This window comes from Ursus arctos, unplaced genomic scaffold (genome assembly GCF_023065955.2).
Source record: "Ursus arctos isolate Adak ecotype North America unplaced genomic scaffold, UrsArc2.0 scaffold_20, whole genome shotgun sequence".
Lineage (NCBI taxonomy): Eukaryota > Metazoa > Chordata > Mammalia > Carnivora > Ursidae > Ursus > Ursus arctos.
This window is the reverse complement of record NW_026622875.1, coordinates 47,317,529-47,345,327: the sequence shown is the minus strand read 5'-3', so window position 1 is coordinate 47,345,327 and position 27,799 is coordinate 47,317,529. Positions and strand designations below refer to the sequence as shown.

At 49.7% G+C, this 27,799-nt stretch overlaps 1 protein-coding gene across 11 annotated transcripts in view; it reads left to right on the top strand.

Annotated features, from left to right (window-relative positions):
- Positions 1-27,799, top strand: part of TRAK1 (trafficking kinesin protein 1) — a 180,451-nt gene that overhangs the window by 51,411 nt on the left and 101,241 nt on the right. For 3 of the 11 annotated variants that reach the window (XM_026496797.4, XM_048215967.2, XM_057316096.1), the window contains exon 2: positions 13,447-13,743. Coding sequence is in view for 5 of the 11 variants with exons in the window: in XM_048215963.2 (XP_048071920.1) it covers positions 17,286-17,376 (91 nt within the window). In the remaining 6 variants the exon portion in view is untranslated. Of the gene's footprint in view, positions 1-2,728; positions 2,920-3,810; positions 3,967-9,542; positions 9,691-13,446; positions 13,744-17,131; positions 17,377-27,799 lie in introns of those variants that run through there. The other 8 variants (XM_044383321.3, XM_057316097.1, XM_057316094.1 and 5 more) reach the window with 7 other exon arrangements.

Below are 27,799 nucleotides of genomic sequence, written 5' to 3'. Positions count from 1 at the left end.
CCCAGGACCCTGGGATCATGACGTGACCTGAAGGCAGACGCTTAACCGACGGAGCCACCCAGGTGCCCCTGAAGGAACTTTTATGTGGTACAGTTTGAGGGCTCTATTAATTATGGTTAAGCACATTTCAGTGAAAAGAACAATCTCCAGAGCTGATGAGCTGTGTCCGAACTGAGAGCTGTTTCTTCTCAGTTGATCCTACAGTGAAGTCAGAATAGTGACAAGTTCTGTTACCATAGCTACGGAATCTGTTTTCAAAAACACAAGGCTATGATTTCACTGTAGTTTGGTGCACATTGAGAAGCTGATATGGAAAAGGGAACGAAGCTTTATTGAGAAATATAGTTCAAAATAAAAATTTCCTATCCTCCTCTGATGCTTAGATGAGAATTTTTTTTCTCTTTCAAGCTTTCAGGTTTTGTGGGCCGGTTTCAGAAGCTGACCTTGGTTCTGTCATTCAGGAAGCCCCTCAAACATTCCCTTCTCACTTCCTAATATGACAGATGACTCAGTGGAAATCCGTTGTACTTCAGAGTCCCCACAATTGTGATTAGCCTGTCATGTAGTTGTAATTAAGTCAGAAGCTTGGCTTGGGGTTATATTCAGTTGGGCACGTCATCCAATTCTCTCAGCATTCATGGAGATTTTACTATATTCCAGGCACTTGAGGCCACAGCAATGAACAAAAGAGGCAGAAACGAGTCTCTATTTTGGTCGGCTTCTGTCCATATGATATGAAGCATAGGATATAAGCCATATGTTCTGAGCTTACATATAGCTTGGTTGTAGGAAGATGCTTGTTGAAATAGGGTTCCCATTTTCCCAACAAGTTAACTCCCATTAGGGGAGCTGTCACGGAGCATTTACTCTGTGTGCTTAGAGTGCATTTGCCTTTACTTTAATATATTATCTCATTTAATCCTTCTGACAGCCCTACATGCTTAGGTACTGTTATTTCCCATTTTATAGAGGAAAGCACTGAGGCTTGTAGAGGCCGACTAACTTTAACTTGCCCCACCTCACACAGTGACGAATGGTGACTGTTTCAAAGGGGCTGAGCTTGTCCTGGAAGGGCTTTAGGAAGTGCATTTGCTCCTGTGATGTTCCTGTGGCTGTGGTGAGGAAATGTACTCACACTTAGGCTGTTCAAAAGCTGTGGGCATCTAGGAAGGTGCAGTGGTGCTAGAGCTCACCCTGCCATCGAGAGGTGAGGGCTGGACTGTCGTGTGGGAGGACAGCCAGGGACCTAATAAGGAAGGGGTAGCAGAGGACTGTTGCGTGTAGTTCTGTGGGTGGGGATAGGACACGAGGTTGGGATGTCTATGAAGATGACACATCCTCTTCTTATATTTGTATGTGTCTCATTTTTGTTAAATCAGACACCCTGTACTCTGCACCCGCTTTTGTGATCTGCCGTTTTCCCAGTTAATCTGTCCTGAGCATCTTGGCTTGACCACCATACGTTTCTCTGCACTGACATTAGAAATGGTGTTACGGGGGCACCTGGGTGGCTTAGTTGGTTAAGCACCTGCCTTTGGCTCAGGTCATAATCCCAGGGTCCTGGGATTGAACCCTGCATCAGGCTCCCTGCTCAGAGGGGAGTCTCCTTCTCCCTCTTCCTTTGCTGCTCCCCGTGCTTGTACTTTCTCTCTGTCAAATAAATAAATAAAATCTTTTAAAAAAAAATTAAAAATGGTGTTACGGTCAGAAGTGTACAGATGTGTTACGTGGATGGGCCATGCTTTATTGAATTGAAATCCGTATTATTAGACGTTTTCATTTTCTAACTGTTCTCTGTTGTGCAGTGCTGAGAACAGGAAAGTTCTCTGTCCACAATTACGATTTTTCCCTAGGAAATACTTGTAGAAGTGGAATTGCACTGTCGTATAAGTACTGCGCGCTAACCGATTGCGCCACTGGAGCTCCAGAAGTGGAATTGCTTTTGGTGCATGCCCCTGCACATGAAGCTAGCTCATTATTGGCACCCTTTTCAGCAGTCTAGGCTCTACCTAGGGGGAAAAAGGTGTCTATTTGATATAACAAGATAGTATCTCATGTTTTTTTTTTTTAATTTACTTTTTTAAAAAAATTTTTTTAAATATTATTTATTTATTTGTCAGTGAGACAGAAAGAGGGAAAGCGCAAGCCAGGGGGAGCAGCAAGTAGAGGGAGAAGCAGGCTCCCCGCTGAGCAAGGAGCCGGATGTGGGACTCGATCCCAGAACCCTGGGATCATGACCTGAGCCAAAGGTAGACACTTAACCGACTGAGCCACCCAGGCATCCCTATCTCCTGTTTTAAATTTTTTTTTATTTTTTATTTTTTTTAAAGATTTTATTTATTTGACAGAGAGAGAGACAGCCAGCGAGAGAGGGAACACAAGCAGGGGGAGTGGGAGAGGAAGAAGCAGGCTCCCAGCGGAAGAGCCTGATGTGGGGCTCGATCCCAGAACTCCGGGATCACGCCCTGAGCCAAAGGCAGACGCTAAACGACTGAGCCACCCAGGCGCCCCCCCATCTCATGTTTTAATTGCCGTTTCTTTGATTTTTTGTGTGTGATTTTTCTCCTGAAAACTATTACTGAATTTCCTTTATTATCGTTTGATGCTTAAGCATTTCATTGGGGATTAACATTTTTCAGTGTAAAATGATCTTCGTGATTTCTTTGAATGCATTTGTCTCAAAACTGACATTATCTTATACTATTAATTTCTTTTTCATGAAGAATTGCTCTTTTTATGTCCAAACCGTCCTGAAAAATTTCCGATCTGCATATGTGGCTAAGAGAAGAACACCATGAACAAAGCTGACGTTCACCTTCTGCATTTATTGGCGTTTGCTGCATACGGCACATTTGCTGTGTGATGTGTAAACAGGCTTGGGTTCAGTACTAGCCCCACCTCCAGGTTCTTGGACCGTGGGTGAGTTACCTCTTGCCCCCGTTTCTCCATCAGCAACGTGAGGACAGGGCCATGATGCAGGCCCCACAGGCCATTGTTGAGTTTTATGTCAGCATGCCTGGGGGCAACGCACCCAGCCCTGACCAGGCACATGGTCACTGTGCAGTAACTGGGAGCCATTAATACTCTTTTCCTTGTTGGAATCATTAAAAGCCAGATTCCTCTCAGGGAGTGAGTGCCGTAAAAGCCAGGCTTTAAGGAGGGGTCATGCACAGAGAACTGCTCCCTCTCCTCTCCTCGTCTCCCACCCTTGTCCCACATTCCTGGACCTCCTTCCCACTCTGGTTATTGTATTAACTTTATCCTGGAGCGTGACAGCTTGGCAGCTGCTGTTCTGGGCCGGGCAAGGTTTATTACTAATTCAGGCCTCTACGCTGAGAGGGCAGGTGAGGCCTCATGTGCTTGCCTTTCCCCAAAGATCTCTGCTCTCTTCCCTCCCACCCTCTTCCCTCCCACAGCGTTTGCTCCCCAGAGACCCCAGGCCCCTTCAAAGTGATGACACATGCATTGGGCTGCAGGGCTTCCTGATGAGGACGTCTGGCTCTTCTCAGGGACCGTTTTCTCTTCAAAGCAGCGGCCCTGCAGCCTGGAATTGTGGAGATGGCCAGCGAGCCATCCCACAGTGATTCTGGATGAGGTTACCACCCTTGCCACCCTCCCCAGCTTTGGCCAGCCTCCAGAACTCGTCGGGGTGTCCTGGGAATGTGAAGAGATCTCTGCTGCAGTTTCGGATTTTCTGATTGGTTTTTGAAGTGGGGCAGGGCCTCTGCCCTGCCTGCCACCTGTCGGGCTGGACTCGCACTCCGGGGCTGGCAGGATAAAGTGTCCAAAGGCCACTCTTTGTCCTGAGTTGGTCTGGGAGTGCAGAGCGAGCCTGTGGTACTGGGGAGACTCCTCTGCAGAGCAACATGCTAGAGTTACCATTCGTCCCCGGGCCTGGGAGCGCCGTCTCTGAGGGACCCACAGCTACGTTTTGAATGTCTTCTCCAGCCTTTAGGGGGGTCTCAGGTGACACATGTCTGTGCGGGGCTCTGGCAGCTGGGGCTCTGAACTCGCTTTGTGCTGGAAGGCGCAGAAAGGGTCCTTTGCGGACAAAAGGGGAGAGGCATGCTGTAGGCGAGGCTCTCTGCTCAGCCTCCCAGGCCGGTCTCGTTTTGCAGGAGAGGGAGCTGGGAGCTATTTCTGGCGTGTTATAAATCTGCCGCCGCCAGCTAGGGAGAGCTGGGACTGTTACGTAAGGCTGTCAGCACACGGCCTTTTATTCCCTTGTCTGCCTTCTTCTGGGAGACAGGGCAGGGAGGCGGCGTGGCTGGGCATTTCTGTGCTCTCCAGGGCAGCAGGATTATTTTGGGACACTGGGGGATCTGGTCACATGACAGCAGCTTTCATTCATGAGACCTGATCGATGAAATGGGCCTGTCCCTCATAGCATGGACTGGGGGCTGGAGGGCAGTGCCATGTGCGGGCGGGTTTGCTTCTGTCCTAAGCAATGTTTAGAAAAGACAAGGCTGAGTTATAGGACCAGACACCAGATTTTTTTCTCCAGTTGCCTGGAGTTATAAGCATTTTCTTTGATTCTTGATTTTCTTTTTCTTTTCCTTTTTTTTTTTTTAAAGATTTTATTTATTTATTCAACAGAGATAGAGACAGCCAGCGAGAGAGGGAACACAAGCAGGGGGAGTGGGAGAGGAAGAAGCAGGCTCATAGCAGAGGAGCCTGATGTGGGGCTCGATCCCGGAACGCCGGGATCACGCCCTGAGCTGAAGGCAGACGCTTAACCGCTGTGCCACCCAGGCGCCCCCGATTCTTGATTTTCTTTTAAAAAACCGTTTTGGGGATTCACTTTCTTTGGAACTGGAGAATGGTCAGCCTTGAAGATGGCATTTATTTTGTGTGTGTGCGCACGCGTGTGTGTGTGTGTGAGAGCATGAGAGTGTGGGAAAGCAGGTGTTAGGGAGGAAGGCACGCGTGGCAGTCACTCAAGCACCACCCCCCCTTGCACGCCTGCAGCCAGCCTAGTGGAGACCGAGACAGCACCCGCCCACAGTCCCTCGCTGTCCCCAGTCCTGGCCTCTGCCTTTCCAGGGCCCCTTTCCAGGCTTCTCATAGGAGTCCACAAGAGGCCCTGACAGTCGTCCTTGAGACCATATGGCATCTCGTTTCCTGTGCCTTGGGTACCCTGGTGTGGCTCTGACTTTCTGGCTGGGGTGGCCAACACTGGCTCCAAATATTCTTCTTCATGTGCGGGTAGCCACGCTTGCCCTCTTCCAGGATGGCCCTTCCCTCTGTGGTGTGGCGTAGAGGTCATTGAAGTTTTTGTGTGAGTAAGAAATGCTTCCCAGTCCCGCTTCTGTTAGCCGAGATGAAATTTTGAGCCAGGCACTTTAAGGCCCCACCGCCGCCTCACGGAATGAGAAAGGCTCCACCAGGCTCTAGCGTAGGTTCAGTTTTACAGGCAAACGGCTGCAGGCGTGTGAAAGCCTGCAGTGAGCCGTACCGTCCTGCAGGGCCCCGGCGGCTGCTGCTTGGTGGCCTCGCTCTTTCTCCCACATGGTACCATCACCGCAAAACGGCAACTCATCCCCTCCTCATCCCCCAGCTGTTCCAACTGTGCAGATAGTTTCCACTACTTTGCTGCTTGTCCAGTTATTTAGGGAACTGGCCGGGGCTGATGGGAGTGGCGGAAAGGTCAGATGAGGTAGGGAGGGAGCGATAAGATGGAGAAGTAAGGGAGGACCGGACTTGTGTGGCTGCGCCTCGGCGGCATGGGTCCCTCAGAGACGCTCCCATGGCCCTGGAGGTCCCACCGTGGGCTGCCTGCGGGGACACGTAGTTCTTATGTGCACCTGAGTGGTCTCAGTGGGGTCTTCGCTTTGAGTTCCTTTGCCCCTGTTATGGCAAGAGGGTTTATTTGTTTGTTTTTAAAGGTTTATTTATTTGTTTTAGAGAGAGAGAGAGAAAGGGGGGGGGAGAGACAGAGAGAGAGAGAGAATCTAAGTGGACTCTGTGCAAGTGCAGACCCCAGCTTGGGACTTGAGCTCACAACCCTGAGGTCACCACCTGAGCCAAAACCAAGAGTCGGATGCTTAACCCACTGTGCCACCCAGGTGCCTCAGGAGGGTTGATTCGAGAGACAGTGGACAGCTGTAAGAGAAGATGAGAGATCACGTGGGGTATGATTCTCCACTTGACTGAACGACATAGTCACACAGGATTACTCACAACTGTAATAGGGCAGTGTCTTTGGGGCTGTTCAGATCTAGGTTCAAATCCTGGGCAAGTTATTTATCTCTCTGAGCCTGTTCCTCTCCTGCAAACAGCAGCTACTGATAATACTTTTATAGGTTGTGAGCGATAAACGAGGTCATGCATGTAAATTACTAAGTCGAGTGCCAGGCCTGTGGCGCATTTTACAATTACAGGAGTGCTGAGGCCTGCTGAGGCCGTCTGTGTTCTGCAAGAGCACAGGCAGGTCTCACCACCTTCGAAGCACACAGCAGTTCGCTCAGAGAAGCAGCTGCGATATAGCTGGCCCGAGAGTGCGGTGAGCCTAGTGCTTGTCGCACCGTAGTCAGGCTTCTTTGTGAGCGAGTCAGCCTCCAGGGAGTGTCTGGGCCCGGGAGTGGGTGCCCACAGTCCACAGCCTGCAAGTTACCTTTTTCTTGAGAGAAGAACAGTGCGTTGTAGACATAAATGTGCCTCCGTGGTCTGTTCAGGTGCTAATGCTTAGGCTCCCGTCCCAGGCCTGGCAGGCCAGCTGCTTTCATTGTGTCTACTCCCAGCTACTTGGCCACCCTTTGGTGGCACCTGCATTTTATAGATGAGAGAAACCTTGGAATCTGACCAAGGACTGCAGTCAGTAGGTGGTGGCAGAGCTGGGACTAAACCCAGGCCTGTCTGGTCCCCGGTGCTGGGTCTCAGTCATCTTCCTGTGGGGCCGAAAGGGTCTGGGCTCTCGTTTGCCCTCTCACCTGGCTGGGGTGACACGGGGGCTCCTGAGGTGTACCGTGCCTTCAGAACCAAAGGCCCTCGTGGGAGGCAAAATTCTAAAGTCGTTCCTTCAGGATTGCCGTCCCCTGGCTTTAGTCAGTCCAGCACTAACCTAGGTTCTGGCACAAAGGGGCTTGCAGATGGAATTAAGGTTATTGGTCACATGACTTTGAGACAGGGTTGAGTGTCCTGGATTATGTGAGCATAATCACACGAGCCCTTAAAAGCAGAGAAGGAAGATGGAAGAGGAGGCTGTCGAGAGGTGGAGGAAGGGGAGGGGAGGCTCCAGGTGTGAGAAGGATTCAACGTACTGTTGCTTTGAGATGAAGGAGGCACAGGCAGGGACCTGGGAAGTGTGACAAGGAACACAGGACAGCTAGGAGCAAAGACCGGCCCCCAGCGGACAGCCCAGCAAGGAAGCAGGGATCTCATTCCTGCAAACAAGAGACCGATTTCCACTGACAACCTGGCTGAGCTTGGATCCACGTTCTTCCCCCAGAGCGCCAGGAAGGGGCGCAACCCTGCTGACCTGTTGCCTGGGGCCCAGTGAGGCCCATGTCAGGTTGCTGACCTATAAACTGTGAGTTGGTCAGTAGGTGTCATTTCAAGCCACCAAACGTGTGGGAGCTTGTCACAGCGTCAGTGGAGGACCGATGGCAATCCTGATGAAGAGTTTGTTCCTTTTTGAAAACTTTTTCCTCTACTTGGACCTATTTGTTCAGAATCACTAAACTATAACAGTAAGTCACAGTCCCCTGATGTGGTGGATGCCTTTGCCCAGAAAACGGAAGCCTCGAAAGCTCAGGCACCTGGCTGGCCATGGAGGGAGTCACCCTGCACTGGCTTCTCCTTGTCACATGTCGGGCCACCAACCTGGAGCCCTGTTCTGATTTTCTCCCGACAGCCTCCGAGTGTGTCCTGGCAGAAGCTCCTTTTTTGGCCCTTGGGAAATCGGCGATTTGTGTCCGCAGAGGGCAGCCGTGTTTGCACAGTATCGCGTGGCTCTCCTGCCAGAGGTCCCCTATACGTGGGTGAAGGAGGAGGGTTCATGCCAATAGTACGGGGGAGGGCGCGGGGGACGGGTTGATGACACAGAGGTCTTCCCATAATTTCCTGTGCTTTTGGGGCTCCTCATGTGGGTTAGCTGCAAGGGACTGTCTGGCTCATGCTCGCTCCAGGTCTTCCCTCATCCGGATGAGGCATCTGAGGCCCAGAGGGACAACGCCGCCTCCTCGGTGTCACACAGCTCTCTGGTTTTAGTTTTGGTTTCCAAAAATCACATGCTGGGGCGGGGGGGAGGGACGAACTTGCACACATGTACTTTGTCAATAACAAACTGCTGTAAGATGAGTGGCCTGTCCCATCCGCTGACAACCAGGGGCTGGATCTGGACCACAAATTGAGAGGCAGAGTGAGGCAGGGGAGCCGGGGTCAAGGGCCTTGGGCTGGAGGCCAGTGAATTCTCTCAGCTCGAATGCAAAGCCGCCTCCATGTGTACTTTCTCCTACTTCTTTTCCTGGCACCTCTTTGGCTGAAGAATTGACCAGGTTGCAGAATTTCTCACTCCTCTGCTGAGAAAAATCCCTCCACCACGCAGGCTCCGCAAGCAGAATTCAGACAGTGAAACAGAGGCGCTTTCATGGCCCCAGACCATCCGCTCTCACTTTGCCTAAGCCCTGTTTGTTTCCTCTGCCTGAAAGAGGCCTTTTGCTTGGTGTGCCAGGGTTTGCCGGAGCCAGAGAGCACCCAGGGCTGCGGCTGCTTTATTTCTGAACCCAGGGAGCCTCACATATGCCCGAGTGTGGTGGACAGAGGGGAAGACAAGAGACCAGGTGTCAGGAACTGTCTTCACGTTGGGTTTCCCTCACTTGTCACTATGAAGACCTGGCTTGCTGGCTCTGTGACCTTTGGAAAGTTACTGAACCTCTCTGAGCTTCCTTTCCTTCACTGCAGTATGGGGCTGGTCACAGTACCCCCGCAAGGTCAAGGAGGTGGTGGTGGGGGATGTAAGTTGGAGCTTCCAAAGTACTCTTGACACAGTGCCTGGTACACACCACGAGCTCTTAATAAAAGTTGATATTATTGGGGCACCTGGTGACTCTCGGTTAAGCAGCCGACTCTTGATTTCGGCTCAGGTCACGATCTCAGGGTCCTGGGATCAAGCCCTGCATTGGGCTCTCTGCTCAGTGGGGAGTCTGCTTCTCCCTCTCCCTCTGCCCCTCCCCCCTCATGCTCTCTTTCACATGCTCTCTCTCTCAAATAAATAAAGAAAATCTTTAAAGAAAAAGCCAACATGGTTAAGACTTTACAATATGCACTGCCTTACAGAATACCGGTGTTCAAAATCGTGCACATTTAGGAACATTCAAGGGTCACTTCTCTTACACAGTAAATAAATAATTTCGGGGGGGAGGCAATTTGAGAATTTGTAAAACTGGAGGGTTTGCTGTGTGCTTAGCACAGTGCTGGCTACTTTACTTGCATCCATGTCTGTAATCCGTTAAACAGATTATAGACGTGTGGGTATTATTGCCTCAGAGAGGAGGAATCCGAGGCTCTGAGACATACAGGAGCTCATCTCTGCTTTTCCCCAGATGATGCTTTGGGGTTGTTGGGGTCACGAGCTGGTGGCCTCGTTTGCAGCAGCTGCTTGCCTCTGGAGTCTTGACTGGATACCTGGCACTGTTTATTTCTGATCCTTGAGCTCTTGGAGATCCGGAGTTACCAGCAGAAAACTGCATTGTGAGTAAAAGCACTGATAAACCACTGTTCTGGGAAAACTGATTTTTGAAATGTCAGGGTGTCTCTCCCAGCACTTCTCACCTGGCTGCACTTTGGGGAAGGAGAGAAGCATCGTCACCCCTCCCCCACCATCCCTGAGGTCTCCCCAGGGGACATGTGCTGTGACTTTCTTTAAGCTAGAAACTGGGTGAGGGACTCGCAAGCCAGCTTTTGAGGGGTTTCTGAATTCCTGATTCCCGAATTGCTGTGTGTGGGTGATCTTACACGAAGTCACATTCTGTGTGTATTGGTCGGTAACGGAAGGAATATGGTGAGGGTCGATTGGAGCCATCCTGGAGAGCCCACGGGATGTGGTCCTCATCCCTGGAACACCTCGGGAGTGCTTCAGAAAGTTTCCTGTTGATTTCCATGAGTCCTCAGGGTTAGCATTTGGAGTTGTGGTTTGGGAGTTTAGACCCTTTGGTTCGTATATGATCATAGAACTACCACTTCATAGCTTCAGGAGATCCCCAGCATCATTTGGACCACGTCCCTTCTTGTTTACGCCTTACCGTTTATTCCGTAAATACTTAGTATCCAACAGATGCCAGGACCAGCCCATGCTTTCAAGATGCGCACAATATGTGGGAGATGTGGGTCCGGGACAAGTGATGATGGAGGCATGGAGGTTGTATCAAATACACGGAGGCTTTTCCCCAAGTGAACTCCATTCAGTAAGCGCCGTGCAGCTAGGTATCATGTGGAGAAAGGTTTCACAGTGAAATAGGATGGGAGACGCTGGCATGTGAAGATTATGGTCAAATCTGCGAATCTAAGATTGTTTCAAGCATGTTAGATGAACCTGGCGTGGAGGTGTGTGTCTCAGGTGGGTTATCTCCTCTTCCAGAATTCAGTGTGGGTTGGGCCGGCTGTAATTTGTAACTGTTTTTGTATTGATGGAAGTTTAGGTTGTTTTCATTTGACTTTAATGGGCTAGAGATTGGTCTTTTCATTTCAAGAAGGGCTTCTCAATGCAGTGGGATACTATTCAGCCTTTAGAAAGAATGAAATTCTGACACATGCTCCAACATGGATAAACCTTGAGGATATTACGCTAAGTGACGTAAGTCAGTCGCGAGAAGACATAGTATGGTTCCACTCACATGAGGCACTGAGAGTAGGGAATTCATAGGATAGAAAGTAGATGGTGGTTGCCAGGTTCTGGCAGGAGAGGGGGATGGGGGGTTGTTTAATGGGCGCAGTTTCTGTTCTGCGAGATGAAAAGCGTTCTGGAGGTTGGTTGCACAGCAATGGGAATGTACTCAGCACTACTGAACTTCACACTTAAAAATGGTTAAGAGGGTACATTTTATGTTTTTTGGTTTTTTGTTTTTTTTTTTACCACAACAAAACAAAAATATGGCCAAAGAAAGTCACGTGGTGAGCATTAAAATTCGCAAATTATGGGATATGATGTATACCTCGAGTGCAGCGTGAATGTGAGTGCACGTGCCTATGTACTTAATTCTTTTCACCGGTGTTTGAGGTGAGAAAACAAATTGGAGTAGTTCTGTTCTACTTAAAAAAGAGAGGCCTCTTGGGGCGCCTGGGTGGCACAGCGGTTAAGCGTCTGCCTTCGGCTCAGGGCGTGATCCCAGAGTCCTGGGATCGAGCCCCACATCAGGCTCCTTTGCTGGGAGCTTGCTTCTTCCTCTCCCACTCCCCCTGCCTGTGTTCCCTCTCTCGCTGGCTGTCTCTCTCTCTGTCAAATAAATAAATAAAATCTTAAAAAAGAAGAAATAGGTGAGGCTTAACTTGTAAAAAAAAAAAATCTGTGTATTTGAGAACCCTTGTTTAAAAAAACATACATTGATTTGAATGGACTTTTCCTAGCTTTCAGTAAAACAGTGGCATTTTGCCAAGAGAGAAAGTATTTCAGACTTCTGTGTTAGGATCATCTGGAATGCATCTGAGTACAGATTACGGAAGGTTTGAGTGAGGGTTCAGTCTGTTAGCAGGTGTAAAACTTTTCGAAGGCCATGTTTATTATCTCCCGTCTCTCTGGGCAGGGCGTCTTCCCATGATGATAAATTCATACTGGCTCTGAAACTTTTCCCGGCTGCATGGTTGCCTTCTCTGTTGCGGAGTTGTAATTGACCCCTGCTCTCTGTAGCACGGTGGGTTGTGCTTAGCATTGCACGGTGATAAGCGTCCTGGGCTCAGGTCCGCCCGAGCCAGAGGCCACATAGATCTGGCCAGGCTGCCTCCTCAATTCATTACCATCCCTCCCACCCCAAGTAATGCCTGAAACCGTTTCTTAAAACTCTTGCCAAATTGAACCTTTTATAATCTTTAAATCTTTGTCAGTCCGATAAAGAGGTTTTTTTGTTTGGTTGGTTTTTTTTTTTTTTTTTTTGGATCTCTATTAACGTTCCTTAACATGTTTGGTGTGTGTGTTTGTGTTATTTCTTTTTTGGGGACTAGAGAAGCTATATCCTTTGACCATTTTTTTCCCTTTGAGCTGTTTGCTTCAGGTTTGTGAATCGTGCATTATTGAGACGTTAATTCTAAGTGTCCCTGGTTTAGTTTCCCTGCCGTTCTTACTGTAGCAGGCCTTCCTCACCTTCTTTCTTTCCCTTGATCTGTTCATTAGTGAGAGCCTGTAAGGTGTGGTCAGCATACCTGGCTGGAGCTTCCCTGGGAGTATCGGGGATCAAATCTTTAAGCTTTTAAATATCTGACGATGTCTTTCTGTTGTCTTTGCATAGAACAGTCGCTCAGCTGGCTCACAGGTCTCTTCTGGAGGTCTCCTGGTCCACCTCCTCAGACCTCTGCTGCCTGCAATGCTTTTGGGGTTCTGCTTGGGAATTCCAGGCTTTTTCTTATCAGGCAGCTTATCCATTTGTATTTGAATCACTGAGTAGATGTTACAATTTGGTTGACTCTGGTTCCCTTTCACTTTTCACCAGGGATCTACAGGCTTCCCCACTCCTTCCCACTTTATATTAGTGTGTTGGCTTTGATGAGGGCTGAATTCACTTCTATCTAATAGGAACTCTTGGTGTAGTGTGGTAAATAACCTCTTCGGGAAGGAAAAGGTCACAGACCTAGGGCCGTAGTTTTCTTTCAGAACTGATTGTGCTGTGTCGGTGTTGGGTAAAATGTCCGTTAGCTTTCCCCTCTTTCTGTTTTCTTTCTTATTAAAAAAAAAAAACCAACTGTAAACACATTATATATTGGAACAGTAATTCTCAAACTTTGCTGGTCCCAGGATCCCTTAAAAATCATTGCAGATCCCAAAGAGCTTTTGTTCATAGGTATTATATTGATTCATATGTATTGTATTAGAAATCAGAACAGAAAAATGTAAGCCGCAGTGATACAGTACACATTTCCATTAACCAGCCTTCAGGGAAAGGTGTCACCACGCATCACGTGGGCTTGGGAAAACTCCACGTGCATCTGTGAGAGAATGAGAGCTACCTTAGAAAATCTTCTGACCTTGTGAGCCCTTCAGACTGGTCTCAGGGAACCCCAGGGGTTCTCGGATCGTGCTTTGAGAACCGTTGTGCTAAAGTGTGTCCACAATTTACTGCAGTTTCTTTTATCAAAATTGAAGAATTTGATGGGAAATACCTTGGTTTGAAGGACACACTTTGCAGAATTTGCGATCTGAACCCACATCGTCTCAGGGCCCTTATTTTATTGTTGTTGTTGTTGTTGTTTTTTCCCCAGAGACTCTACTAACTCTGCTCTTCTCTCTGGATTGTCCCATAGATTCCCTGTAAGGAGCCCCTGCTGGTGTGCCAGACCTACCGGGGGCTGTCCACCCGACTGCCCCAGACTCCGGCAACGGGGCCCTCGATGGCAGTGGGCACCTCCCCGTGAAACCTGCCAAGCTGGACGCCACAGCTCTGCACGACGACACTTTGGCCAACTCTGTGCCCCCTTTGGAGGCGTGCAACCATGCAGTCCTAGCCTGCAGCCCGGGCATCCCTGAGGAGCACTATGTAAGCGAGGCTGTGGAAGATGCTCCCAGCTGCAGAGGGTACCGGGATGCCTGCACCATCACCGGTAAGGGGGCCTTTCTTGCCGGGGATGGGGTGGGACGTGTGGCCACAGGAATGGGTCTGGGGGAGGCGTGAAGGGCCAGGGAGGAAAGGTCTGAGTGCAAAGAGTCTGTCTGATGTCTGAGCTTTGGGATTTTGAGACCCGTCATCCAGAACCAACGTGAGACGACGAATTGCCGTGGAGGTTAAGGATGGGAATTTTGAACCTGAGCAGCCTGCTTGGCCTGTAGCGATGCTCAGTGTAGTTTGGCGCCTCTCCCTCTCGCTGAGGCTCAGTTTCTGATTCACACATAAAGACAGGTGGAATGGAAATCACACACAGCTGCGTTGTGGGGTGCAAACATGGGGAACTGCTCGCAGTGCCCGGCGGCTACTGGCAAGGCTTGCTTGGATAGCGCTTCTTTCAGAAGCCTGCATCAGTCACACCTTCCCCGTGTCCCAGGAGCAGAGCGCATCGTGCTGGAGCTCTTCTCGTTCCTTTTCCCCCGCGGGGTCATCAGGACAGTGCTTGGAGCCCGAGCAGATGTGGCGTAGGCCGGTGTGCACACACAGCAGTGAGGAGCCTTGTTAGTTACATCCAGATGCCTTCATAGCAACGTTCGCCCCAGTTCTTGTTTTGTCCGCAGTGTTTACTTTTCTCCTCCTATTTGAGATAATGCCCAGTGACAGCTGAAAATGTGGAGATTTGCCTCCAGTAACTTTCCACTGCCCTGTCCCACAGTTGAGCACGGGGGACCTCCTGTGTGTCAGGAGTGTCCCGAGTACAGAGGGCCACCGGGATGGCCCAGGATCCTAGCCTGGGTGCCTTGCCCTCGTGTTGAGCTCCAGCCCCATGACTGGCCCTCCCTCTGCGCATGCACTGAATCCCACCCCTACTGGCCTGCCCACTTCTGGAAGGAGACATTGCCGGCAGCTCCTCCGCCACCAAGTCACCCATTGCCCTTCGTTCATGGAGCTCTCCTATTAGCACAGAGACGTGCTGTGATCTCTCCCTTTGTGAAAAGAACCGTTCGCGGCCCCCACAGCCAGTGTGCGTACCCGTGTCTCCGCTCCTCTCTGTGTTCACCACATTTTCTCTTCTGTTCTCACCTGCGTCCGGTGTGAGCAGGCTGCGAGCCCACCATTCCCCCAGCACTGAGGGCCTTGTCCAGTGCGGGGTCAGTCCTTAGCCTTCATCTTCTTGCCTTTTCAGCAGGAGTTGACACTGCCGACCACTCCCTTCTCCTGGAAATCTGGCCCTCCCTTGGCTCCCCGATTATCCTGTTCTCCTTCCTTGCTGCAACAGCACCTCCCGAGACGGGATGTTGGAGGGCCTGGGGCTCAGTCCTTCTAGCCCCTCACTCTCTCATCAGCACCCGTGCCCTAGGTGATCTCCCCCAGTCTCCAGGATTTAAAACCTGCCCCACGCTGACCCCTGTCTAGCTCCTGTCCTCAGACTAATCCTCTCCCCTGGAGGCCAGGCATGTTGGTCTAACTCCACATACGACATCTCCGCCTGGATGCTTATAGGCATCTTAAACTCGAACAGCCAAAAATGAACCAATTTCTGCCTCTGCCTGCTTTTCCTTTGGTCTGCCTTGTCTTTATAAATGGTACTTCTGTCCTTCCAGTTGCCCAGGCCAAACACCTTGGAGGTATTCATGACCTCTGTATCTTTCACACCCCAGTTTGCTGGGAAGTCTGTTGGCTCTGTCTTCAGCGTGTCCAGAATTTGACAGCTTCTCACCAGCTCCACGGCATCTACCCTGTTCCATGCCACCTTCCTCTTACGTCTGAATTATTGCGATGGCCTCCTGATTGGGTCTCCTGCTTCTCCGCTTGCTTCTGTGCAGTCTGTTCTCTGTCTACCCACCAAAGAGGCTTTCTAAACACACATGATTTATTTACCTCTTCCACTCCAAACCTCCAGTGGTCTCCTATCTGACCATGGCCTGTGGGGGTCTAAGTGACAGGGCTTTCCTACCCCTCTGACGGTCTCATCTGTGCCCACTCCACCCCAGACACACTGGCCTCCTTGCTACTCCTTGGACTCACCAGGAATGTGCTGCCTCAGGACCTTTGTTCTTGCTGCTGCCCAGCACCTGGATCGCCTTACCCTCCTCCCCTCCCCCCCATGTCCTTATGATTCCCTCTTCACTTTCTCCAAAGGGCATTTCATTAGAGGCCTTTTCATGACTGCCCTGAATGAAGAGTGGTCCACCACTTCCTTTCCCCTTCTCCCTTTCCTGCCTTTCCTTCCTCCCCAGATTTAGTCATGAGCTACTATGTGTTTGTATATTGAGGGCAAGGACTTTGTGCAGCCCTGAATCTCATTGACTAAAATAGTACCTCACGTGGCCAGTGCTTGGCTAGTGGGGTCTCTTATCCCCTTTTTACAGGTAAAGAGATTAAATCATGAGAGGTTCAGCATCCTGCCTAAGATCCCTGAGCTCTGAGGGGTGAGATTTACGTGCAGGTCACGACCCTGGGCCCCCAGGAATACAGTCCAGTGGGGTGGATGGATGAGCAAGTGAAAATCCGCTGTGCGCCATGGTCAGCACAGTGATAAGCATGGGCACGTGGGAGCACACTGAGGAGGGTGCCTGGCCGAGCCTGGGAGAGGAAAGGTTGGGGGACGACCAGGAGGGCTTCCTGGAGGAGGCAGTAGCCCGACTGCGTCATTTGTCCAAGCACGTGAACTAACTCCTGGGCTTCCGGTGGCATCTGTGCCAGCGAAATCCAGGAAACATCCAACCTGTTGAAGTAGTTTTCACTTTCTCTGAACATGACAACCGAGGACAAAGAAATGGTAGAATGCAGTGCTGAAACTTCAGACCCCATGGGGCGTGGTGCCCGGAGGCTCTTTGCTGGGACGTCAGTGGCAAGCACGGAGGACAGCTGAGCTGCAGAGCTCTGTGCTGTCACGTTTGGCAGTGGCTCAGTAAACAGAAGCATGAGCACAGGCCCTGTTACATGTTCAAGGTGCTGGGCAGCCGGACGATGCAGGACCTGCTCAGGTTCAAGTCTTACTAGATGGTCACTGAGAGGAGGCCACAGAGTGAAAAATATTCTCAGAGAGACCTGGAGTGTCCCCAGGAACGGCTCTGTGGCTCCCGGGGCTTTGCCAAGCGCAGTCCCGGGAGCCCACTTGGCACAGGGCCTCTGACGAATACCCTCCGCCCCCGGTTCCCAGCGAGCAGCGAGGTGAACAGCAGACTTTTTGTTCCTCGTTAATGTTTCACAAAGCCCCACGTCCAGCACAAAGCCCTGCGCCCCCGCTCCTCCCCCTCCCCTCAACTTAAGGAGATCACATTTTTTTGGGTGCGTCGTTTTCTTTTTGGGGCGGTTTAACGAGATGAGCCGATAGGGTGCCCAGGCTGCCTGGAGTTACGTAACCCATTGTGCCTCCAGAGCCGCTCACAATCTCAGGATTTGCCCCGACAAGCAGACGGAGAAAGCTGCCGAGGAAGGCACGGGAGGGTGGCTGTGCCGAGGTCCTGCCCGAGCTGGGGTTCGCATGGAGAATCCCCTTTCTCTCTGAATTGCCGTTGGAGTTGACTTCTGTACATGGCATTGGTGCTTCAGGTCGGGCAGCCCGTCGGGGCCCAGCCTCTGCCCGCGCTCTGCCAAGACGAGCTCATTCGGACGAACTCAGGCGGTAAGTTGTCTGCTGTTTGTTTTCTCTGCGGGGCGTCCAGAAAGGAGATGAGACCACAGGAGAAGTAGTGTCTCTCCTGCTCTGTTCTGCTGGGCGGGTCGTCCTTGGGCACGTGGTGGGGAAATGGCAATATTGAATCATCAAGGGGCAGAGCCGAGGGTCCTTGCAGCTGCTCCCGCCCCGTCCCCTCGTCCCGGAGGCTCAGGGGAGGCAGTGACATAGGGCCGTGAGGGGCAGCTCTGAGTTGGGATCAGGCCTCCCAGGCTCCCACCGCCTTCCCCTTTGTGGTTCTTTGCAGCAACTAAACGGGGAGGGTCTCCAAGACCCCCTCTGGCCTCTCTGACTCTTCAGTTTTTCCTAATCCTGTGTCTTCATCCTGGTTTCTCAGAACCTTGCCTGGCTTCTGGGTCAGCGAGGACTTTTTTGAGAGTTAGTGTCTCCCTTCCTCCTCCTCTCTTCTCTGCCTTGCCTTTTTTTTTTTTCTTTACTAAGCCTGCTTGGCCCCGTCTGTACCTCTGATCCACACCCCAGCGGTGGAGAGTGTGCGAATCAGCTCTGCTCTGGCTTGTCTCCCCTGCGGTGGGGCTGATCAGAGTCCGATGAGGGATGAGCGTCTGGTGCCTGTCCTGTCTACATGCGCTTACCAACAGCTGTCTGGGCCCAAAGCCAGTACACTGAGAGGCAGGCCCCTCTGGCCTGTTCAAATTGGTTCAGTTTTCAGGACGTTTAAGAGTTTGGGTGAGAGGTGATGGGGTACTGTGAGTGTGTGTGGGGGGCTATGTAAAGCCCCTCCAGGTGTGTTCTGTGATTCTGTTCAGCCAATAGCTCCTCAAGGCCAGCATTTTGCTGGGTCCAGCATGAGAACTGGCTCTGGCTCTGAGCACGGGAGGTGGGTGGAGGTGTAGATGACCAGCGGTGGCCCCACGAGAATCGCTCCCACTCTGCAGATCCACTGTTTAGGATTTGTTCCTTTTCTATCACAAGCCTAAGCCATCAAACTTGATGGTTTATCCTCTGAAAACATGCTCAGAGAAAATATCACAGATGTCTTTTATGAATTCAGTTTAACGTCTTGCTTATCAGTTCCTGTCTAGTGTAAAATTCATGTGTTTTTCCATTGAGAAGTTATAACCTAAATGGTACTTGGCTGAATGAAACAGACAGAAGAATGGACTATGAAATATCCCTTCTTTCACGGGGTGAGAAAATGGGAGTTAGAATCCAGGGAATGGGACGCCTGGGTGTCTCAGTCGTTAAGCGTCTGCCTTCGGCTCAGGGCGTGATCCCAGGGTCCTGGGATCGAGCCCCGCATTAGGCTCCCTGCTCCGCTGCGAGCCTGCTTCTTCCTCTCCCACGCCCCCTGCTTGTGTTCCCTCTCTCGCTGGCTGTCTCTCTCTCTGCCAAATAAATAAATAAAATCTTAAAAAAAAAAAAAAAAAGAATCCAGGGAATTACACATGTTTTCTAAACTCATAACTTGGAAATGTTCTTTTCTTCTTCTTAGTGGAATCTGCTCTGTTTAACAGTTGGTTTTTGCACGTGGAATGCAGGAGGAAGGCCTCGTATGGTGATTTCCAGAGCTAATGTTTAATCTTCAGCAAAACATGCAAATGTTCACATCTGTCTTTTAGACACGCTGTAAGTGATTTTGGAGGCCAGCAGCTGATCCTCCTGCCCCCTCAGTCCCTCATTGTGAGGTGAGTGGGGAGAATTTTTGTCATACAGGATCTTTGACATACATTGTAAAATTTAGGTAAAATGTATTAGTAAGATTCTTAGCATGCAATCAGAAGCTGTAGTTCCAGGTGCTTAATATATCTATATATCTATATCTATATCTATATCTATATTTATATCTATATATCTGTTTATCTTCCTAACGGGTTTTCATTTTGAATTTGAAACAAGTTTTGAACGTATCCAGCATATTCCTGTTGGTCTTTGCCCATTTTAAACCATTTTAGGAAGCTGGCAAATAGTAAATTATGTTAAAATTAAAGAGTAATCTTATTTTTTTAAAGATTTTATTTATTAATTTATTAGAGAGAGAGCACACGCACACAAGCAGGGGGAAGGGGCAGAGGCAGAGGGAAAAGCAGACTGCCCACTGAGCAGGGAGCCTGACGCGGAACTCGATCCCAGGACCCTGGGATCGTGACCTGAGCCGAAGGCAGATGCTTAACCAACTGAGCCACCCAGGTGCCCCGAGAGTGATCGTATCGTACAGTATTAATCAGGTGTGCTCTGCAGGGCTTCAGAACATTGATCCCAGCCGCAAATAGCATTCCTCATGGTGTTCTTTCAGATGCTCCTTTTTCATAATGGATTTATATTAATTTGATTTGCAGATATCAGAGTGAGGGTTGCTTCATACATGCTTTTGTCAAGGTAGCCACTTTTCGATGTGACCAGACCAGGGTTCAGGGGCATTTGCTGGCTGAGGGGCCAGGTGTGGGCCTCTGGCCTCAGCACCTTGTTTGCCCCCTTGGCCAGGGTCTGCTGTAGGGGCTTTCCAGGCACTCAGCGAGAGGGGGTGCACTGCTGACAGGAGCAGGCCTTGCAGCTGGGTTCAGATGTTCCCCTGTCTGCACAGTTCAGCGGTGACTGTGGGACTCTTGGCCCAGAGAGACCTGTCTGTGTTCCCTGCCCCCGATCTGGTGTGAACATGGACAGATTTGAGCCCTTCAAGCTGACACCATCATGAACTGGAACTTTATAGCAGTAATTAGACCTGGAACGAATCAGATTTCATAAATCATGTATTAGTCAGGGCTCTCCAGAGAAACAGAACCAACAGGATATACATATATAAAGAGGTTTATTATGAAGAATTGACTCACAGGATTATGGAGGCTGAGAAGTCCCAAGGTCTGCCGTCAGCAAGCTGGAGACCCAGGAGAGCCAGTGCTGTAGCTCCAGGCCAAAGACTGGCAGCTTGCAAGCGAGGAAGAGCCAGTGTTTCAGTTTGAGTCCAAAGGCAGGAAAAAGCTGATGTCAGCTTCAAGGCAGTCAGGCAGGAGGAATTTTCGTACTGGAGCGAGGTCTCTTTGTTCTATTCAGGCCTTCACCAGATTGGATGAGGCCCACCCACATTAAGGAGGGCAGTCTGCTTTACTCTGTCTACTGATTTAAATGTTAATCTCTTCCAAAAATACCCTCACAGAAACACCCAGAATAATGTTTGGCCAAATATCTGGGCATCCCGTGGCTCAGTCAAGTTGACAGTTAGCCAAATGCTAACACAGGCTGACACTTATGGGTGGTTGCTCGGTGCCTGGCAGGCTTCCAAGCACTGCTGTGGAAACTCATTTCTTCCTTGGCACAACCCTACGGGGGCAGGGGTTAGGTACCGTTATCACCTGTACTTTTAAGAAGGTGTAGAGTGGAGTGGCTTGTCCTCTTATGTAAAATAGGGGTCCGTGGGGTTTAGACCCAGCAGTGTCATTTGCTGACCCTATTTCAGTGAACTTCCTCCATTGTGAAAATTTTTAAAAATAATTTCATTTAACTAGGGTTTCAAATTATAAAGATTTTATGTATTTGTCAGAGAGAGAGCAAGAGAGCACAAGCAGGGGGAGCAGCAGACAGAGGCAGAGGGAGAAGCAGGCTGCCCGCTGAGCAGGGAGCCGGATGCCAGGCTCCATTCCAGGACCCTGGGATCATGACCTGAGCCAAAGGCAGGCGTTTAACCAACTGAGCCACCCAGGCACCCCTAGGGTTTCAAATTATAAAAATAATACATGCAAGTGGTAAAACTCGAATTGTACCAAAGTACAGCAATGTAGAATAAGTCACTTTACCATCTATATAGTTTAGCGTTTTTTTTTTAAATCATTCCAAGAAGTTTTTTTTCTAAATTCTTTTTCAGAAAAACACAAATGGGACCATACCCTATACCCAGATCTGCATTTTTAAAAAGTTGACATGACTGCCTATGATTATTCATTACAGTACATATAATATTGCCTTATTCTTTAGAATAGCTACAAAGTCTCCTGTTGTTTCTCATCCTTAACATTTTTTTAATCCAGCAATTCTCAGATGTACTGTTTCTTTTCATAACATATTTTTGAATTCATCCTTTATTAATTGCAAACGAATGGATCACTAATCCTTCTAAAGGCCATTGTAAGAGAACCAGTGTCATGGCTCACTGTCACGCAGACAAGAAGCTGAAGCACAGGGCTGTGACCTGGATTTGGGCTGTGAGTGCACGCACATGGCCTCCTCAGGGTGCGTGATCATCAGTCAGGTCCCGCCTCTGCAGGTGGAATCACTGGGAAGGTGGCAGCTGCAAAGGCAACTGACCGTGTGCTGGGCACTTAAGGTGCAAGCAAGAGCCACTGTTTGGGGCAGACTCCTCTTGGTGGAGCCTTTACATTATTTCCGGGGTTGGCATTTTAACAGTGCTCCAAGAAACATTCTTGCATTTATATCTTTCGGTTCACCTATCCTATGTGTCTGTAGGGTAACAGGGAATGTGCGTTTAGGATTTGGTCTATGTCACAGCACTGCCCTCCAGAGAGCCTGCACCCATTAAGTGCCTAGTGTGAGTGTGAGGGAGTGGCCATTTCTTGCCACCTGTGGGCATCAGCAACCCTTTTCATCTCGGTTAATCAGGTAGTCATGAAAAAGGGTAGTTTATTTTATTTTGTACCTTTTCATTATGGATAGTCTGTGCCTCTTTTTTTTTGTTTTATTTTCTGCAAACAGCTTGTTTTTTTAGTCTTTGCTCATTTTTCCAGTGGGTTGTTGACCTTTAAGAGGTATAATTGAGTTTCTGTTGTGTGTACAGAGGATAGGGCAGTGTGCCAGGTTGAGAATCTTTTATGTTTCAGAAGAGGAAAAATGTCTTAAAAATAGTCACATGAATTACTATTTACTATTACTATTTATTTGTTATTCATAGGAGAAGCAGAGGGTGATAAAGATTGTGTAAAAGGGATTTCTGAAGTGGTATTTCCAAGAAGGTTTCTGTGGGAAAGCAGTATTTAAGCAGAAGTCTGAAGGATACGTAGGAGTTCGCAGGGTGGGGAGGGGAGAAGACAGCGTGAGCAAAGGCCCTGTGGTGGGAAGATTATTGGCAGTAAGAGCTAACATTGATAGAGCACCTACTATGTACTAGATGTTGTCCTAAATGCCTTTTATACCTACCAGCATTTCATTCTCATGTATCTCTTATGTAGCCTACTTCCCCAGACCTTGGCCATTTAGAACAGCAAACCTTTATAGTCTCACATATTTCTGTGGGTTGAGAAGTTAGGAGTAGCTTAGCTGGGTGGTTCTAATTCAGGGTCCCTCGTAAGGTCGACGTTCCCAGATATTTGAGCAACTATGTGATGAAGACACTTGTGAGGAGAATTTCTGGAGTGGGGAACTTTAGTTTTGATGGATGTTGCCAGAGAGGTTGTATTTTTGTATTGCTCAGATAAAGCGGGGGTGTCTGGGCCCACACCCCCTGCACCCCCTTGCACCCAGGGTATTAGCAAACACCTCGCGGTTTGCCAACCGAGGTGTGAAAACAAGCGCACAGATGGTCTCGATTTATATTCCTCTCAGTACGTAGAGGGAGTTTTTATTTTTATTTTCCATATCTCAGAGAGATGCTTCTTAACAGTTTCTGTTTTTAGCACATGGAGTAGTTACTTCCATAATTCTGCGTAAGAGAATAGTAATCGACGCTGTCCTTCCATTCTTTGCTGACGGTAGAGAAGGTCTCCCGTACCTGCCCCGCCGGCTTGCCGCGAGGACTCGCTGAGTTACTACACGCAGAGGGCTGAGCATGCCGTGGGCACATAGTCAGTGTTCAGTGAGTCAGTTTCTGTGTGGTTGTGTTGCCTGCTGTCTATTTATCATCTGTCCTTTGTCTGTCTGTCTCGCTATCACTGTCTGTTCATCTGTGTGTCTTTGGCCTGGAGGAAAGCCCTGGGCTGCCTGAGGCTGGCTTGGTAGGTGGAGGGTCAAGGGGAAGGACCACGGGTTGCATAGCCGGTCGCATAGCCGTTTCACCTGTTGCCCTTCTGCTCTCCCTTGGTTTGCGGTCCCCTTCCCCCTCTTCCGTCTGTCTCACTGTCTCGCTGTCTCTGAGACGGTCCCAGGGCTCCTCCGCCCATTTCTGGGCCCCACGCTTACTCTGTCCGTTCTGACATCAGCATGCTCCCATTTGACTCTCAGAAATGTGCTTATCTCTTACCCGCTCGTGGCTCTTCTCTCACTTCCTCCTTCCTTTGCCCGGCTGGGTTTGTTCTTCCTTTTTTGTGCCTTTACTGCTGTCCGTGTTCTGGGGCCCGCTCTGCAGGGAGTGGCAAGCTGGGCCGGATTTGGTCCTGTCACTGGAAGGCCTTGCCAGGAGGCTTAAGGGAGGGGCGGGTCTCGGAGGCTTCTGGAGTGTTGGGGAGGCAGAATTTGTTTCTCTGCCTGTCTGATGGGAATGATGGACTTATTGGGGGGAGCAAGTGACATGTTTCTGTGAAATACCTAGAAAACTCTGATGCTCTGCAGGAAGCCCAGTAGCACGTTCTACAGTGATGGAAATGTTCTCCATTAAATATGTCTTCGTAGACTTTTAGCATATGATCTCGTTTTCTTTTTTTCTTTTCTTTTTTTTTTAAGGCTGTAGTTGATTGTAGAAGTGACTGGAATCTCTGCATCATTTGTAAAAAATGATTTCAAAGATACTTCCCATTACATTATTGAATATTTGTCTCAAAAATTTCTTGATGCACTCAGGGCACCTGGATGGCTCAGTCGGTTAAGCATCTGCCTTTGGCTCAGGTCATGATCCTGGGGTCCTGGGACTGAGTCCCATATCAGGCTCCTTGCTCAGTGGTGAGCCTGCTTCTCCCTCCCCCTCTGCCCTTCCCCCCACTCGTGCTATCTCTCTCTCTCTCTCTCTCTTTCAAATAAATAAAAAATCTTTAAAAAAATTTTTTTATGAACTCTTGGGGTTCTTGCTAGAACTGTTTTCTTTCCTGCTTATGTATGCTTCTTTTTATTAGATAATGAAGGTGTTTTTTGTTTTGTTTTGTTTTTTGGTGTGTGTGTAGGGGGGAAGGTCTCTGCTTTGGTTTCTAGGATGCTCAGTTGCCTTAGGTTTTCACTGAGTAGCTGTTCTGGTAAAACTGTCCTTGCCTGCTCCTGCCTCCTTCCATCTAATAAGATATATAGGGTGCTGTCCTTTTATGCTTATTCTAACATGGTTCTGTTGAAACCTTAGTGGACATACATGGGGTTTAAGTGGAAATAAAGGTTGACTTTCTCAGGGTGCCACGAACTTGCTCCTGTGGGAAGTCCACCCAACCCCGTATTTCAGCCCAAACAGACTCTCATGGTATTCCCAAGGGAGAAGCAGCGTGGTCTCCTGGGGTTCTCGGCCTGGGCATGTTGGCTTTGGGGCAGAGACATCCGGGTGTGTCTTACAGCTGCAGCATTTACAGTGCGACCTTGGGCAAGTCAGCTAGTCTCCGGACCTGTTTCTGCATCTCTACAATGGGATGACAGTGAGAACCTCCGAGTCGTCATTGGTACGCAGAGTGTGATTCCTGATAAGTACTTAGTACAGCGGTGCGTGGAAGGTGTTCAGTAAGGATTGGTGGTGACTCTTTGTACTTATCGTCTCTGCTTAATTCCCATTTCGGTGATGGTGCCCCCACCCAGCCCAGTTTACCAGGAAATCTGCTACAGTCCTTGTCCGTCGTCCTCATCTTGTGGTTTACTGCCAGCAGGCGCGGCTTGAACTGAATTCCAGAAGTGGGGAGCCAGGCTTTGGATCACCTGCTGGGGTGTGCCCTGTGCCTTATATAATAAGGGATCACCGTGTGTTTTGTGATTTGAGTCTTTAAATTTCGCAGGTGTCTGTCCTGGGAAACAGACTGAACACATGCACATGGACACGTGGTCAGTCCAGATGGCTCTGGGAAGGCCTGCAGGGCCCCAGCTTTTTAAACCTCAATCATACCAGGACCTGCCTCAGAGCCGGGGCCAGTGGGTGTCCTGTTGCCGGACAACTAGCTCAGAGGACTTCTATTTTCAGTTTTCCTTTCCTTCCTTGTTTTTTACTTTTTCTTCTCCTCTTTCCTCTCCTGTCTTTGTCTGCCCTCCCTTTCCTCCCTTCTTCTACCCTCCCTACTCCCCTTCCCCTGCTCTTCCCCCCATAAGAGAAACTATTTATTTTTTTGTTTTTTAAAAATATTTATTTATTTATAGAGAGAGAGTGCAAGTCCACACTAGCATGTGGGGGGAGGGGCAGAGAGAGAGAGGGAGAGAAAATCTCAAGCAGACTCCCCGCTGAGTGTGGAGCCCGATGCAGGGCTCGATCTCACCATCCTTAGATCAGGATCTGAGCCGAAATCAAGAGTTGGACGTTTAACCGACTGAGTGCCCCCCAGGCACGCTCTTTTTTTCTTTTTTAAAAAATTTTACAACAGGTGGATCTAGCCGGGCTGACTTTGGAAGCTGTGCCACATTCGACAGAACTACTTAGGTGAAGGCAGCAGTTATAGGCCCTGCTGGGTTAATGTTCTCTAGTGCTTTTCTGGCACATGGAGGACGTGAAGGTGGCCTCTTGTAAACTAGTCCTTTCTTGTGTCTGGGTAACAGGCACCCTCTTCTGTTCCCGGACGCATTCTGGAATAGTGAAGGGGCTACATAATGCTGATTTGGGATACGCTAGTGTGTAGCTAGAAGAGGAAGATTAGTAACGGTGTTTCCCAGCCCAGCTGCTGAGTGTGCCGGTGAGCGAACAGGCAAGAGAAGGGACCGGTCCTTAGCACTGCGCACACAGTGTGTGGTAGGTCTAGGGAATTCTCAGATGGAGCTAAACTGGAAGGAGGAGCTGAGCGTTTGCATGTGAGCTCTGAGAGTCTTCAGGAGGGAACCCGAAGGCTGGGGGAGAGAAGGAAGGAGGGAGAGCTTGCAGAGACTGGCCGCTCACCCTCTGGGCGATGGGAAGCTGCTTGAAGGTGCCTTTACCGTGAGTTCCAGCCCTGCGGAGAGGCTGTTTCAGACCTCACCCAGCCCATCTCTTCCTGCACCCCTGCCACTCCAGCACTGTGTCAGAATGGGCAGTGGGGTGCTGGGCATGGCGGCCCCCCTGAGCACGGGAGTCCTCAGCCTTCTGGAGCTGTGCACCAGTCCCATGGTGTTTTGTGATTTCCCCTGGTGCTTCCGGGAGCCCAGGCAGGTGAGGTGGACGCTTGCTGTCATGCAGAATTGGGTTTGGTCCGCTGGGTGCCGTGAAAGTACCATGGAGCAAGGAGGGTAGTTGAAGCAAAGGGCTGTGGGATTCACGCTGGAGGGAAGGGCACAATAAAGGCAAAGTGGAGGGATCACGGGGCGGTGATTGATGTGGCATAGTTGGGAATAAATGAGGGGGAACTGTGAGGAGAGGGGGCCGGAGGGGCTGGTCATGATCAGGGAGGGGGCATCTGCATTTCAGATTTCAGAGGTGGCCCAGGTGCGCTGGCAGACGTGGAGTGTGCGGTCCAGGGAGCGTCTCGGAAGTGGACAAGTGAGCGTGAGCAAGGGTGGTGTGAGGCTCAAGTGAGGCTCAAGTGAGCCGGTGGAAGAAAAGGAACCCTCTGTGGCTGGAGGAGCCAGAGAATGCCGATACTAACTCCAGACCCCGAGTGAACCAGCTCAGAGCAAGACTCACTTCCGCTTGATTTCTCCCTATTTATGTGGGGGTTGGTGGTGACTAGAAATGGGAAGGGACAAGTATGAGTTTGAGAAAGGGTGTGGGAGTCCTCTGGTGCCCAGTCTCCTTTTGCCTGGGACCAGGAGGCTGGGAGTGGCCTGCCCAGGTGTGCACGCAGCACCACCTAGTGGTCCAGGGAAGCACCAGCAACAGGAGTGGCAGCCTTTACCCGGAGGCCAGACATGTGCGGTGCTCTGGGGTCCGCAACTTCGGAAAGGGATTGAAGGAAAGAGGAGGTCAATTGTCCAGAGAATCGGACAGGTAAGGCAGACAGCTTCTGTTGTGTAGAACAAAACAAATCTCCCTCCGCCCCTCCATGCCTTCCTCTGTCTTGTTCCTTCCACCTTTATTTTAGTTGAGCCCCATCTGCTCTTTGCTGGAGTTGATTCCAGAATTTCTTTTTTTAATTTTTTTTTTAATTTTTATTTTTTTGCAAGGAGGAGAGTATATGAGAGCCAAGGATGACCATGTCTTCCTGCTTCAGCTGCTTGTTAGGAGGTCCTGGTGGTGGTGTGATTTCAGTGCCATGCAGGCAGCTTTATTCTTCTAGCTCTCAGTCATCATACGTTGCGTCATTTTAAACCAAGTGTGTATTAGTCAGGTTTGGCTGGACAACAGACCACTCCCAAATCCACAGTGGCTACTGCAATGTTTATTCCTAGATCATGGTCGTAGGTCACCTGAGGGTTGACCTTCAATCGGGTCTGCTTTACTTACCTCTCATTTGAG